Source organism: Lathyrus oleraceus, chromosome 6, assembly GCF_024323335.1.
Source record: "Lathyrus oleraceus cultivar Zhongwan6 chromosome 6, CAAS_Psat_ZW6_1.0, whole genome shotgun sequence".
Lineage (NCBI taxonomy): Eukaryota > Viridiplantae > Streptophyta > Magnoliopsida > Fabales > Fabaceae > Lathyrus > Lathyrus oleraceus.
The window spans coordinates 398,941,931-398,957,893 of record NC_066584.1 but is presented as its reverse complement, the minus strand read 5'-3'; the positions used below and the strand labels follow the sequence as shown (position 1 = coordinate 398,957,893).

At 33.5% G+C, this 15,963-nt stretch overlaps 1 protein-coding gene and 1 long non-coding RNA gene across 5 annotated transcripts; one reads left to right on the top strand and one right to left on the bottom strand.

The window, feature by feature from the left end:
• Positions 1 to 4,154: 4,154 nt before the first annotated feature.
• On the bottom strand, positions 4,155 to 6,114 carry LOC127092292 (uncharacterized). The gene is made up of 3 exons (XR_007792150.1): positions 5,817 to 6,114; positions 4,827 to 5,274; positions 4,155 to 4,445 (listed from the first exon to the last, which is right to left on the bottom strand). It is a non-coding gene; the product is annotated as an uncharacterized LOC127092292 (long non-coding RNA).
• A 3,402-nt stretch (positions 6,115 to 9,516) lies between these two features.
• LOC127092291 (OVARIAN TUMOR DOMAIN-containing deubiquitinating enzyme 9) lies at positions 9,517 to 15,848 on the top strand. 4 transcript variants are annotated; one of them, XM_051031137.1, is made up of 11 exons: positions 9,517 to 9,770; positions 10,196 to 10,614; positions 10,723 to 10,965; positions 11,175 to 11,248; positions 12,380 to 12,434; positions 13,653 to 13,727; positions 13,818 to 13,891; positions 13,987 to 14,035; positions 14,892 to 14,976; positions 15,258 to 15,314; positions 15,468 to 15,848. In XM_051031137.1, the coding sequence occupies exons 2-11, from the start codon at positions 10,570 to 10,572 to the stop codon at positions 15,521 to 15,523; spliced, it is 813 nt and encodes a 270-aa protein (XP_050887094.1). In that variant the 5' UTR covers positions 9,517 to 9,770; positions 10,196 to 10,569; the 3' UTR covers positions 15,524 to 15,848. The 4 variants fall into 4 exon arrangements, with proteins under 4 accessions (XP_050887094.1, XP_050887093.1, XP_050887091.1 ...); XM_051031136.1 differs by having other exon boundaries at positions 9,530 to 9,770; positions 10,706 to 10,965; XM_051031134.1 differs by having other exon boundaries at positions 9,542 to 9,770; positions 10,691 to 10,965.
• The last annotated feature ends 115 nt before the right edge of the window (positions 15,849 to 15,963 follow it).

The following is a 15,963-nucleotide window of genomic DNA, read 5'->3' as shown; positions in this document are numbered from 1 at the left end:
TTCTTCTCCTTCCAACGAATCCTTCCAAACCTCCAAATACGCACATCTTCTCCTCCTTCGACCGCGAACCCACACGCTCCACACCCTCATTTTCTACCTCCAACGAGCACCCTCACAAAACCACAGTTTCTCCGCCGGCCACAATCGACCTTCAATCGCTCCTCACCGGCGCAACCTCCATGGCGGGTTCAGTTGGTCTGTGAGGTCTCACAACCACAATTGCTCATTCTGGGAAATTTTTGAAGGTACGATCTGAAGTTTCTGTTGTAAAAACCTAATTATGTTGGTGGGAATTTGGGCCTTTGGCCCAAGCAATTTTGGCCTGCGTGTACACTCCCTCAATGCTACTGCACCCCATCCGAATGGGCTCTGATATCCTTTGTTGAGCCCATTCTCAACTTCTTTAAGCTTATTCCTTTGTTTTTGGTTACTAGTTGATTAAATTTAGTTAATATAGGTTACTTAGCTTAATTAGATGATTAGGTATTAATTAGATTAAATTAGTTATGATTAGGATTAATTAGAAATAATTTTAGGATTAGAAATATTAGAAATAATTAGGAATTTAGGTTCATTAGAATTTTTTAGATTTAGGTTATAATTTTTTTGAAGAGTTGGATTTAGAAATATTGGAAATATTAAATTTAGTTTAGAAATAATTGTAGATTAATTAGAATTCTATTGTGATTTAGATTTATTTTAGAATTTCTAGTTTAATTTAGAATGAATTTAAAATTTCATCTTTGTTAATATTTTAGAATTTAATTAGATAATTTTTTATTTAGAAATAATTGTAGATTAATTAGAATTCTATTATGATTTAGATTTATTTTAGAATTTTAGTTTAATTTAGAATGATTTTAGAATTTAATCTTTGTTAATATTTTAGAATTTAATTAGATAATTTTTTATTTAGAAATAATTGTAGATTAATTATAATTATAAGGTGATTTGGAATTATTTTAGATTTTTTAATATAATTTAGAATGATTTTAGAATTTAATCTTTGAAAATATTTTAGAATTTAATTAGATAAATTTAGTTTAGAAATAATTGTAGATTAATTAGAATTCTATTGTGATTTAGATTTATTTTAGAATTTTTAGTTTAATTTAGAATGATTTTAGAATTTAATCTTTGTTAATATTTTAGAATTTAATTAGATAATTTTTTATTTAGAAATAATTGTAGATTAATTAGAATTCTATTGTGATTTAGATTTATTTTAGAATTTTAGTTTAATTTAGAATGATTTTAGAATTTAATCTTTGTTAATATTTTAGAATTTAATTAGATAATTTTTTATTTAGAAATAATTGTAGATTAATTATAATTATAAGGTGATTTAGAATTATTTTAGATTTTTTAATATAATTTAGAATGATTTTAGAATTTAATCTTTGAAAATATTTTAGAATTTAATTAGATTTCTTTCTTTTAGAAATAATTGTAGATTAATTAGAATTATAAGGTGATTTAGGATTATTTTAGAATTTTAATTTAATTTAGAATGATTTTAGAATTTAATCTTTATTAATATTTTAAAATTAATATTTTGGACAATAGTTTAGAATTGAGATTTTCGATTGTTTAATATTGTTTTGAGTTTTAATTTAATGATACTTTTGTTAATTGTTTTAACTTTAGTTATTTGTTTTAGATTTAACATTTTATTACAATTCTCTTGTCATTTCATGTTGATTTCAACTAACACCTAACATTTAACGATTAACTCTAAATTTTTTAATTTCCGCAATTAACATCTAATTTTTTAAAATCTCGCTTCTAATATTTATTTATTTTTGTGTATTTACTTTACTTCGCTTTATGCTATATCATTGTACATTCTTCATCTCATCTTAAAATGAACCTAAAGATAATAAAGACTTAAAAATACAAAAAGATTATAATTCCCATGCCATCAATTCAAACCAATTTTTAAAAACAAATAGAACTTCTCGATTCAAAGTCGAGCCCATTTTAAATGCCTTTGTAAGTCGATCGCTTGAAAAAGCATCGCCATCAACCTCACATGGCTTACTCTTGGGCCTTCTTACAATGAGACCTATTCGATTTTAATTAATTCAATTCATTCATAAGAACACAAATTTTAAAACCTCGATCCGACATCGAAAGTTAAATTAAAATACTTAATCACATTTAAAACAACACTTCATTTGAAAATGAAAAGGGGGATGGTTTTGAGTTTTCAACTCCTCTCCTCGATTATTTGAATACGAGTTTTCTTACTCGGTTAGTCAAATGGTCGTCATTTCTAATTCACTTAAGAACAAATAAATCAAATTCTTTTATAATAAAAAACGAAAAGGGAGATGACTTTGAGCCTTCAACTTCTCTCCTCAATTGTTTGAATACGAGTTCTCTTACTCGGTTAGTCGAACAATTGTCATTCTTCCACAAATTAATAACTTAATCAAATCATTTTCAGAATAAACTGTACGAAAAGGGAGATGGTCTTGAGCCTTCGATTCCTCTCCTCAAATACTTGGATACGAGTTGTCTTACTTAGTCATTCAAGTACTTGACGTTTATCTAAAATACACCAACCATACATAAAATTATTTTCATAATCAGTCAGATGAAAAAGAAAGTGGTCTAGAGTCTTCTATTCCCTTTCCCGATTATTAGGATACGAGTTGTCTTACTCGGCTATCCGAATATTCTTCATCCATTCAAAACACCTTAATCATCATTAAATTCTTTTTATAATTAAGGATGAAAAAGAGGGTGGTCTAGAGTCATCTATTCCCTTTCCCGACTGTTAGGATATGAGTTGTCTTACTCGAATATCCGAGTAATCGTCATCCAACCAAAAACATATCAACCAAACAAAATATCCAACATATTAATCCAACTTATCACCCTCGTGTGATCAAAACTCTTTTCAAAAGAACACTATTTAATCCTTTCTGATGCGCATAACAAACCAATGCTTAAGCCTCCGCCGAGAGTGGACAAGCCAGTGTTTAGCCTTTAGGATGCGATATAAATAGTTGTCCATTAAAAAACACCAACTAACCGTAGTTTCCCGAACTACGAATGCTCTGATTTCCTTATTATACCATAAGGATACGTAGGCAGGAAATTGCTCTATCTTCGCGAGCACACTAATAAAAAACCTCCCCTTTCTCCTTTCTGAGGTTCTCATCCATTTCTATTTTCAATATTTTATAACCCAAAGATAACAAACAAACATAAATTAACACTCGAAACGCAAATTAGAACTAAAAGGTTCCCGTTGAGTACAATGGGCGTAAGGGGTGCTAATACCTTCCCCTTACGTAATCCACTCCCGAACCCGAATATGGTTGCGACGACCATTATTCCATTTTCCTAAAGGTTTTATCGATATTTTCCTATTCCTTCATTAGGATAAATAAAGTTCGGTGGCGACTCTGTTCGAACGTAATTTTTTCCGCGACCATCGCGAGGAATCGTATTTTTCGAGATGCGACACCATGAATCTTGACCATGTCATTGAAGACCCCTAAAATCCAAAGTTTGTTCATACCCCAATCCTTTGAATCTTCTCAATACATCCCTTACATTTCAAAACCCTATTTTGACTGACCATGGTTCTTGATGAAACTTGTGGTCCAAGAAACCGCAATTTCATCTAATTCTCCTTCATTTATGGTGCTTGATTCATTTAGTAGTTTCTTGTTCATAGCCATTCATTTTGATTCTTTAGTTTTGATTACATTCATTTTGATTCTTTAGTTTTGATTACATTCATTTCATGGTCTCACAGGTGTCACCTTGTGTTTGTTTGTAACCATTGTTTCTAGTATAAATCCATGGCCCTATAACTTTCATTTGCTTTCATTCATCCTTGACTTTTCATGATTAGCCCATTTAACTTGCCCATGACTTGCTTATGTTCTTTTCATTTGGTCATTTCAAGTACATAATCCATCCTTGGTTTATTCATGTCATTGACCATTTTAGTCTTTTCCAAAGCCTAGGGATTCATCTAAGTCTAGTATCATCTATACACATCCATTGGTTTGATTTTGTTTCTTTCATGGTTTATTCATAAATCTTTGGTTTGATTCAATCCAAGTTATGTTCATGTTCAAGTCAATTTAAGTCATGATTCATTCCATACAATTCATTAAAATACCATACAAAAGTCCATTCAAATATCAATCCAATTTCATAAAAAACATCAAATTCCATTTATTACATATTCATTACAAATGTCCATACATGAAAAATTACAAAAAATTGCACTTTGACCAAATGTTGACTTTGGTCAACCGTTGACTTTTTGGTCAACTTTGACCAAAGTTAACTCAACCATTTTTCATCCAAAATCTCTACCTTAATTCTAATCATATCTTCAAATTCCATCTTTGATCTTTGGTTGGCCATGTGTACTTGGATGCTTGAAGTTCCAATTTGGATGTCATGGCATGCATTACCTACAACATACATAAACCATAAAACAAAAATCAAAGCTAGCAATGTAACCCTAAGTCAGCGCATGAATGAGACCATGAAACAAACACAAATCATGATTCCATGCTACATAAGGTTACCAAGTCATAAATGCATAAGTATGAACCAATATCATGACATGAAGCAATAATACATACATGAGCAAACAATACATAATATCATGATGCATAATTTATAGTATGATAGACCAAGTCAGAGTTCAAACACATCAAGGCCAATTACAAGTCATTAGCATTGAGGTTTAAATGGATTAATTTACAACATAACAGTTCAAAAATGATCAGAGCACGACATCATAACCTCAACTAAATGGAACCTAAATAGAGCTAACTAACACATCACACCTGTTGTAAACCACAAAGCACACCAAACTAGAATGAAGTCAATGGAGCAAACATGGGGTACAACATCAGAACCATAACCAAACCTGCAAATGAGAGCATCATCATGCACAAACCATGAGGCTATGCAAACATGAGCAAGAACCTGATGCAAACCACAAACCAAATGTTGTAGAACATAAGAAAAACAACAATAATTCACCTACAAAATCTGATTCAACCTGCAAAGTACAAACAACTTTTCAGCATTTCCTAGCATTTCATTGCAGCCCATGACAACATCAGCAATACAACAATTCATCTCACATATTTCAAACAAGGTAATAACTAGTATCCACTTGCAGCCAATAATGCAACAATCACCTGTAGTTGACTTCACCACATCAGACCATACAATCCTAGGTCATGACAAAATTTCAAGCATAGCATCATTGGCTCAACATCACTAAACCTACAAGTTCAAACAAGCCATCAGTCCATGCCAAGCCTTGCAACCTGTCTCGGAAATTCAAGCAACATCAAATGCAAAAAGCACACAATCACTTAATTGTTTTACTAAGGTAAAAAGTAAAAATATGGGATACAACAATCCAAGACATACAAGCTGCAACAGGACAAACTGAGGTACAGTTGGCAGTGTTGCTTTTCATACAACAAGCATGGAAATAGACAAGCAGAACTTGCACAAGCAAAGTCCACTACTTTCCTTTCTGATAAAATAAACCCAAACCCTTGTTTACTCCCCTATTTAAGCATCATATTTTTAGAGAAAACAATAGAAATACAGTGCGAAAATAGAGAGAGCAAAGAACGAACATGGGTATCATTTTTCCGGTCATTTTCTCTGGTGAAGGTAGACCCTAAAACTTAACTTGCTTGCGTTTTAGTTACTCGCTTGTAGAGTTCAACTAGGGGTGTGTTTCCCCTAAGTTTTCAAAGTCATCCAGTCTAAGTCCACCGTTTAACTTTATTTCTTAGTTCTAGGGTTCTTACCTATTTTCCTTCGATTTGCTCAGAAGGTTGAGAATATGTTGAAAAGAGCTAAGTTTTCATGATCAACAGAGTAAAAGGTTGAGATTAGTGGGTCTGGGGGTGGTAGTTAGAGTTCCATTGCCGTCGACCACGAGCTCCGACCTGACAGAGTGAGAGAGTTTTAAATTTTTGAACGAAGAATGAGGGAACTTATTTTTTCTTTTCCCTGAGTGTTTCGTGGGCTTAATCCCACTGGCCCTTGTTCCCACACTCCTCTTCCTTTTCCTTCACACCTATCACATTTCCTTTATTTCTGTTTCTTTTATTTTTGGATTTATTTCTTTTTATATATATTATTAGGCGCACCTATATACCAGCTGGGCAAGCTTGGCCCAATGGTTAGCCTTTTGGTCTGCAACCACAAGGTTGGGAGTTTGAATCCCAACGCCCCAACTTTTGTTTTTATTCCCTTTCTTCCATTATTTTATTTCCATTTATTATTTATTTACTTTTGTTTATCTTTTCATTTATTTCACCATTTATATTTACTTTTTTGAAAATGTTTTCAACATAGACTCATGTTATTTTTACCTCTACTATTTTATTATGCTTTTTATTATTCCATTTGAGAAATTTTTCATTAAGTTATGAGGTCTTGAAGTTGAGTAGCTAATGATGTCTATTAGGTCATGATATTGGTTTGATTAGGGATGTTTGAACCTTCCATGCTTCAAACCTACGAATGAATGATCAAAGTTTCATTCATGGTACTTTGAAGCATAAGTAGGTTGTCTCTATATCAACCAACTTGGATCATTTGACATATATATGAAGCTTGGATGCATACTAACTTGTTGGTTCCATCTGATTCATGTTATTTCTTTTGCTTATACTAACCCACTAACTATCATTCTAACTTGTTCATATTGTACATTAACCCTTGATCTTTATAACTTACCTAACTTAATCTTTTAATCAACACATTAACTTTTAACCCTTTAGTTGGTAAAGTCTTCCTTTTGTTAAGCTATTGATAGATGAACTTGGGGTTTGCATAAGTGATAAGTTATCCCTTGATGCATCATATTTTGAATCTTTTCATCTAAGATAGATAATCCCTAAGAGTTTAACTTGTATATTCTTACTAACCACTAACTTTGTTTATCACAAACCATTTATTATTGGACTTTACCTCTATTACTTGTTCTTTACTTTTATGTCATTACTTTATAATTTACATTCAAGTACTCATTATCATTATCATCATTGTATAAACTCATCATGCATGTTTATTCATTGTCATTTATCTTTATTGTCATCATACATTAAAAACAACAAAAAACATGATAAAATGATAAGACAAAAAAATATTCCTTCCACTTAATCAAATTGGACTTAGAGGATCTCATCTTAGGACCTTTGCTTGGAGGACCTTACCCTTATCTTGTGATACTCTGTTTTAACTTTGGATTTCATCTGTAACTTACATACCTGTTCTAAGAATGACATCATGGCACCACCCTATGGAGCATGACTGCAAGACCATTATCATTTGTTAGCTTAGGTCACTTTTGCATACACAAAACTTTATCTTGGGCTACCTTACAATGAGACCCTTTATTTTCTTGTTTGGTTACTTTGTATATATTTTATCCATCACCCAATTTCATAATCAAATCAACAAACCCTTGATTCAACATCAAGAGGCATTTTCATAATCAAATTCAAAATACTTAAAACTAAGATTAATATTGTGCGCCACGAGCCTTAAGTGGTGGAGAATGAGTAAGAATGAAATATTCCTACCATTACTCTGATTATTTTGGACGCAATACTCTTGGCTTGTTGTCTAGAATTTTTACCTCCGCCCATAGACTTTAGCGCAATCTAATCACAAACTCTTTTCATAAACCCTTGTTCAAGGTAAAAAAACATAACTCATCGAACTTCACTTTTGTGCCTTAGGGCACCACTCCGAAAATCCTTTTCTCAAAGGAAAAATCAACCACCACACAAACATTTTTTATTCCGAACTACAAAACTTTGATTCCTCATCACCCGGTGAGTGATACGTAGGCATAAGAGTCACAATCCTTGGCGAGTACAATAATAAAACCCAAAATCCCACTCTTTCACACTCTTTTGAAAACAAAATAATAAATGAGATAAATACTCACGTACGTAAACAAGCCAAATGGTTCCCATGGAGTATCATGGATGTGAGGGGTGCTAATACCTTTTCCTTGCGTGATCGACTTCCGAATCCAAATCTCGGTTGTGAGACCGATTATTTATCCTTGCACTATCCGTGTGCACCTTTTCTCTTTGAGGATTTTATTGATTATTTTCCCTCTCCTCTCCCATAGAGGAAACCCCAAATAAAATTCGATGACGACTCTCCTGTTTTCTCTTTAAATACGACGACAATCCCAATTTCGTTATTGTGAAATCCCGGTAGCGACAACTGGCGACTCTGCTGGGAAAATATAAACTCCTAAGCAAGTCTAGCCTAGTTTGGGTTGTTTTTTCTTTTCTACGTATGTAGGGATTTATCCGTTTATTTTTTTTTCAGTGTATATATTGCTTTTTTGTTACTAACCTGAGTATATATTTCTTTATTGGTTCCAAACTTTGGCTTTGTGACGAAGGAAAATGGCTACAATAATGATTGCAAATGAAAACCATGTATGAAAGACTCTTCACCCGAGTCTGAGAGCTTACTTGAGATAAGAGAGGTTGAGTAGTATGGGTCCCCGGGGAGCTTTCCTCGTTTAGGGTCGTACGAGAACCTCACTTAGTGGTAGACTCTCTTAGAGGTATCGATGATCGTTGAGGTTTCGACATAAGCATCTTTATCTTCATTAGAGTCCGTGACCCTAAGACCCCCTTTTTAGAACATTTAACCTTGGTCGGCCTATACCGATGGTCGCGTAGTATAGGTCCCCGAGGAGCTTTTCTCGTGAGGGTCGATACGAAGATATCACTTAGAGTAGATTTTCTTGATGAAGCTGTCACCTGACAAGTAAATTGACATAAGCGACAAACAGTCAAGGGAGTCCATGACTCTAAGGGCAGTGTCTTACACCCAATTTCTCAAAATTCATAGGTCATGCAAAGTGAAAACACCTGTTTTAAAAAACAGTCATTATTAAACCTCACTTCGTCATGTTGGTCCCCAGATTTTGAACCCCATCCCTAAAGTTCTGTGGAAACTAATAAAAAAAATTGTTCATCCATTCATGCATTCATACATCATAAATCAATAAGCAAAACCCTTAAGCATTCCTCAGACAAGACTTTAAGTTGAGTCCCTCATGTGAAACTATAAGTTGATTTACTTGTCTCCATAGCTCGTGGTGTACTATATGATCCGACGTGAGATTAACTTTAAGTAAGATGAAACCTGCAAATTTAATGTTGGACCAATACTTATATTGCGCCTTAGGCGATAAGAAACTTTAAGTGAGAGTCCATCAATAATATTATCTCAAAGAGCGACAATGATCTTATAATGAAAGTCCAATTTCACATGGTGCTCACAACCAAAAGGCCTGCACCCAATCCTAAACCTCAAGGAAACCCACACTATATAAAGTCCAACACACGTCATTTCAAAGTATTAGAAGTTCACTCCACCCACTTAAATTCATTATCTCTCCACATTTTTGGTTCCAATATGGAAGACAACTGAATCTTAGTAAAAAAGTTTTATAATCTAATATTTATTTATATCATAATGAAATTATGAAATGAATTTAAATAACTTTGTTGATGTATTTATGTTTTTTATTTTATTTTTAGATTTCACTGTTTTTTTTATTTGCTACATAATCCAGATTCTGTAACCATCGTTTTCTTCATCATTCGTTCACTCAATTCCTTTACGCTCGCTCTTTTCCTTTCACACCTCCCTCTGTTCTTTTCATTCGCTAGCCTTTCCCATCCATCTTTGCTTTTTCATCGTTTTTCGGCAAGGTTCGTCTTTCTTTTTTCCACCCTTCTTCTTTTTCATATCATTCCTTTTTAACTGTTTGTATTGGATTTTTTTCTCCGGATTTTTAGAAATGCCGGTTTCAGAAAACGGGTTTAGGGTTTCGTTTATGATGATTATTGCTTTGCATGTTGAATGTTGAAAAGTTGATGCTTTGGAAGTGAAAAATCAAGGGTTCTTTTTTGCTTCCGTTCATTTATGCAATTCAATTTCGTAGCTTTTTAAATTTGATGTCTAACTTTAATTAGCATTGTATTGGTTGGTCTATGTAATTTAGGGCATTTCTTGTTTCAATTTTCTTGATCTGATCATCGATGCTTTGTGCTTTTCAAAATTTCCATTTTGAAATAGGTTTTGTTAGTTAGACATAAATAGGAAGTGTGACTATCAAGTTTTGTTCTTTTTTCAGCAAATTGAACTCTTACAAGCATAACACTCAAATCAAATCAAATCGAAGGTTTTTGGAGTAGGTAGATATAGAGTTAGATGTGTTTGGTAGGCTCATGATGACATCACATGACATCGATCCTGATGTTGTTCGCTGGGGCTTACATCTTCTAGATGTTTGTACATTTTCCCATGGTGGTAACCCTGGTGTTGTAACTCGATGTGATCCCGATTTAAGTCAAGTTGAATATGTTAGGGAAGGCTTCTGCGAGCCTTCTTATGTTGAAGATGATGAGGCTGTTGCACGTGCTTATCAAGAAGAATTATCACAACTTGATTCTATGGAGGCTTCTGGGATTTCAAACTTTGAGAATGAGCAAGTGCGGGCATCCGTAAATGCGCAAGATTGGCTATCTTCTTCAAATAGGAGCTATAACTTCGGTACAAGCTTGGTGATAGCTGTTTATTAGTTATTTTCATATGTAATAGTTTTAAAAAAAAAACTTTTTCATGATAGATAATCAACACGTAGGCAATGAATCTTGCCAGAACTCTGTTGGCGAATCATGCCAGAACTCTGTTGGCGAATCATGCCATATGAAAGGAATGGAGGAAAGTTGTCCAAATGAAAGGGAAAACGATGCACATGAAGTTGGATTATTTGGTTCGTCTTCTAGGTCAGGAGAGTTTCCCACCATTACTGATGAAATGTGGCATTCATTGGAAATATCGGATGAGTCTTCTCTTGACGGTGAAGTAGGAAAAAGATTAAACCAGATGGTTTCAGTTCCGGTGAGTGTGGCTTTAGTGCATCAACTTGCTTCTGTCTCTTCTTTGGATGATTTTGTTAAGAATTCAAGTACAAGTTCATAGATGTGCATATGCAAATTATGAGCTTTTAAGCTTTATACTTAAACGATATATCATTAAAAGTATAGTTTAAATGTGTAAGTCTAATTTAAGTAATTATTCATGCTTCTATTTCTCGTCTATGTTTTCAGCATGTTCCTAAAACCAACGAAAAAATGCCATCTGACGATGAAGAAATATCCGACCATCAAAGGCTGCTAGACAGGTCTTGGTTTATTTTATTTTGTCTGTTGGTTTGTTTGACTAGTCTCTTAGAAGAAGTCAATTAAATACTAGAACTATTATTCTATACCACTATAAAAAGAGGAACAACCCCCTCTCAAAAAATACAGCCACTTGGTGTCCTTCAAAAAAAATAAAATAAACACCCAAAATTTTGTTAGCGCTTACCAAAGCCAGGAAGAGAGGACAAATTCTTCATTGGATATTACTGCAAAGGCTTACCTCTCATACTCTCTGCATTAAGAAAATTTTAAATTTTTGCATATCTATTGTAGACTACGTATGGTTCGGTTTGGAAAAAATTGTCTTCTAATGGTTTGGTACAGTTCGGACTTCCGAACTGTTATGCCAAACCAATAATTTTGGTTCAGTTCTGAAAAAATGGAAACGGTTTGGTTCGGTTCGGATGACCATATATAATGGTTCGGTTCGGTTCAATTTTCTCACAGAACTATACCATGAACAGCCCTAACTGTAGTTATTTTAGAATAAGTATCCTCAAAGAGAAGTTCAAATGGCGCGACAAGGATAACACATCCTCAAGATCTGGAAAGGGAAAAAGTAACAAAGAAAAGGAAAACTAGGATTTGAGCAATCATGTTCAATTCCTTTTGCATACTAGTGGTGATTGTTCGCTTAAATCATTGGGTAGAACCACAAATTTGAGGGGCACACCTACTGACCTACCTAGTGCTCGTATTCTATCATACCCTATTTAGTGCAGTTTTCATTTTTTATCTAGAGAAGTGTAGGGGGAAGTGCCCCTCAGTAAAAGGTCTGATGCAGTTCAACTGCTTTACTGAATTAGTTTCTCAATGACTTGATGCCTTAATGAGTTAGTTGCTAAATAACTTGGTGCCTTAGTCCCGTAGCTCCTGAATTACTTAGAGTCTTCTTGACTTAGTTTCCAAAGGCAATTGCCATACTAGTTGCCTAAAGGCAATTACTTGGCATCTTCTTTATTAACATGAATACAGGATTGTTCTATGTAGTTCAACCTCATTTTTTATTTTTTCTACACCGCTTTGCATGTAAGTTAGAACAAATTCTGTCTTATCTTTGTCCTTTATGTCATTGAGCGTATATCTAATTTTAATAATTTGAATTCTGTTAGACTGCAGTTATATGAACTGATTGAGTCTAAGGTTGAAGGAGATGGTAACTGCCAGGTTGGTTCTTAATCTTTCCGTGTGGTGCTTCCTATAGTCATCTAAAATGCAATTCAATTCAATTCATGTATTATAAGATTTATTTCATCCTTGTTAAAATGTTTGTAAATTTATTATGAGAAACATATTATGAGACTTTAATGTTATAACTTGTGAAAAGTAGGCTTAACAATTGAGGGAGTTTTTACCCTTCCAAACACTGCCTCACGCCTATATTAAACCCTACTTGCTCCTACTCATTAAGTATTTAAAGAAAAAAAATCCAAACTGGCTTGTGAAAACTTCAGACATATATTTAATTATTTATACCTGTTAAGAATGTGTGGTTTGACCTAACTCAACCCTATAAAATCGGTTAGTAAGGTGAGGACTGCCCCCACTTATAAACACATGCTCAGGTCATATATTGTCCGATATGGGACTCTTAACACCCCCCCTCATGCCCAGGACTAGACATCTGGAGCGTGAAAATAAATGGTGGGTGGCCCGGAAACCATAGTAGGTGGCCCACCGGATCTTAAACCAGACTCTGATACCATGTTAAGAATGTCTGATTTGGCCTAACTCAACCCTACAAAACCGGTTAGTAAGGTGAGGACTGCCCCCACTTATAAACACATGTTCAGACCATATATTGTCCGATATGAGACTCTTAACAATACCATTTTCCAATTCGCGTAAAAGGAAATAGCATTTCAAATTTCCAATTTTTAAATCGTATCTTTCCACCAACCATCCATCTAAGAGACACAACAATGTCAATTCATTCCTTATCTTAAAATTTTAAATTTGTTGTACTATGAGTAGAAGATCAGAGTTTAACCAATATCTATACAAGTGAATAACATGGTTCATTGATAGCCTAAATACTCCATACTTAAAGTTTATCGAAAGTAAATCCTTTGCGTTGGGGTGGAGGTTTGTCAACATTCCTTTTTTCTACAAATGTTATAAATCTTATTATATTTGTTATTTTCTTTAAACATTATTTTCTATCTATTGCAATTCAATTGTTTTGTTATTATTGAAGTTTGATGAAGTACAAGCTTAATTTTGTATATCATTATTATTGTTTCTAGCAAAATTGAAATATAACTAAAGATTTGGAATATTCTAATTTTTTAGCATTAATAACTTGTTTTGTTGATCACAATGCATAGATTTCATATACAATTTTCTACTAATAAAGATTGCTTTGTTGATTTCATTTTATTTCAGTTTCGTGCTTTGTCAGATCAACTCTATCGCTCTCCAAACCTCCACAAATTTGTACGGGAACAAATTGTTCAACAGGTTTGTTGGTTTTACAATAATGTTTTTACATGTTTGGTGGTGCTTCCAATATTCATATGTATTGATAGTGTTCTTTTGATGTTTTGACAGCTCAAGTCCGACTCAGATCTGTATGCTGGTTATGTTCCAATGTCTTATAGTGAATATTTAAAGAAGATGAGCAAGTATGCGACTATGTGCAGACACTGTTGTGTTATTTATGACGATATGACTTTATTGAAGTATATGTTTGCTGATAGCTTTATGTGTGATGTTGTAGGAGTGGTGAGTGGGGTGATCATGTCACGTTGCAGGCTGCTGCAGATTGGGTATGCGGGAAATACATAATTTTTATTAATTTTTCCTTCTGATTTATACTTTTCTTCTGTACCAAGTGTAAGAGTTTATTTTAACACCAACTCCTATCCATCAACTTTAATTAATCTAATTGTCCACATTTAATCACCAAATTCGCTCAACGGCTCTTGCTCCCGGTTTTGAGACTCTGGTAAATATTTTGAAGTTCTCTATGGTTTTTGCTCTCTGTCGTTTCAATGATACATACTACAAGCCTACTTAGAATTTCTCTCATTTTAACTATGAAAGTTGATCCATGTGTATCCGACTCCATTTAATGGGATAAGACTTGGCTGTTGTTGTTGTTAACTCTGAGACCATGTCCTTCCAAACTCTTTGCGAGCCCTCTCTCTCTTAATGCTCCAAACCCCAGTGCCCCCTCATAACAATTAAAACCCAAAATCCTAAAGAATGAAGAATTGGTGTCATAGAGCTTTGACCTTTCAGACGTGCTTCTGGATTTTTTTTACAGCTTTCGTGTGACCGAGTTAAGTATTTACAGCTTTAGAGACAGTCTTGAATTTACATTAATGGTTTAAGCTCTTTTCTAAAAATAAATCCTTGATTTATGATAGGTTTAAATGATTGGCATCATAATCCTTATTGGATAAAAGAATTATTTGTTTTTAAATAGAAACTGCTGTAAAATGGTGAACACCGGCGATATGATATTTACTTACAAGATGTTGTAATGTAAATTTCTTTAATTATTGTTTTGAAGACATAGTCTAAGTATGTTTTGATGTCGTTAATGATAATCATTGCGTTTTTGTTTATTCCTCAACTACTTTTGTGACTGATATGTGGTAATTTCTCATGTCCTTTCAGTATGGCGTCAAAATATTTGTGATTACATCTTTCAAGGACACATGTTACATTGAGATTCTTCCACAGATACAGAAGTCTGGAAGGGGTAAGATTTTATCAGTATTTGTTAAGACGTAGAGAAAACAATGATGACATATTTTGTTTATGTACTTTGTATTCAAAAAATTCTTCTTGATAAAGTTCATGCAATTGTAGATATGGTTTAAAAAAATGTTCTGATATGTAAAATGTGAAATGATCAATATCCTGAAAATAGTAATTTCTGAGTGTGGTGCATAATCTATGTGATGTGTACTGTTAGTATATTAATTCCTGTTTCAGCAAAATGCTAAGTGTAAGACCTTTCTTTACCTGTGACTTCTGCAGTAATATTTCTGAGCTTTTGGGCAGAGGTGCATTACAATTCAATTTATCCGGAAGGAGGTAACAAATTTATCCTTTATACAAACACTCAATAAACACACAATAAATGAAATTACGAAGCTCTTGAGCTAAGAAGTTAATGATTCAATTATTTGCACATCCAGTTTAATTATCATGATCGTATTTAACTGTATTATGTTAATTCATATTCAGAAATGCCTTCATCTTATATAAAGAAAAAGAAGAGATGGTGGAATTTCAGCAGTTAGGAGTAGCGCACAAATGGATGCAATTATTTCACGCATCTGTTGCAGACGATCTGACCATATTTTTGACTCTTAAACCACCTGTTCTCATCAGTTTGACAGGCTTTGTAATCACCTACACTTTTATTTCCAGATGCTTATATATTTTTTGTTTATTTATTCCTCTGATGCTGCTGGTGTCAATAGCTAGAGTTGGTTCCTCCCTCTTTGCTTCCTTCTATTCTTTTCTGTATATATATAATAATAAAAATAATAACAATAACCTTTGTTTTCCCTTCTTGTACAGTATTCAAATGGTATGCAAAGCAAAAGAATGTTTCTAAGCTCATTTGCTATTGGTTTCTGAACCATTACAATCTTGCTATCTGATCACATGAGTGAAACCTAATTGAAAGCTAGATGCAGATATATGTTTTGTTTCATTCCAACATTTAAGCCTGTTT

Coding starts and splice junctions, on each gene's coding strand:
- LOC127092291 (XM_051031134.1), top strand. CDS start 10,290: ATGATGACATCACATGACATCGATCCTGATGTTGTTCGCTGGGGCTTA. Junction 12,435..13,652: donor AAGGAGATGGTAACTGCCAG/GTTGGTTCTTAA, acceptor ATTTTATTTCAG/TTTCGTGCTTTGTCAGATCA. Junction 14,977..15,257: donor GATACAGAAGTCTGGAAGGG/GTAAGATTTTAT, acceptor TGACTTCTGCAG/TAATATTTCTGAGCTTTTGG.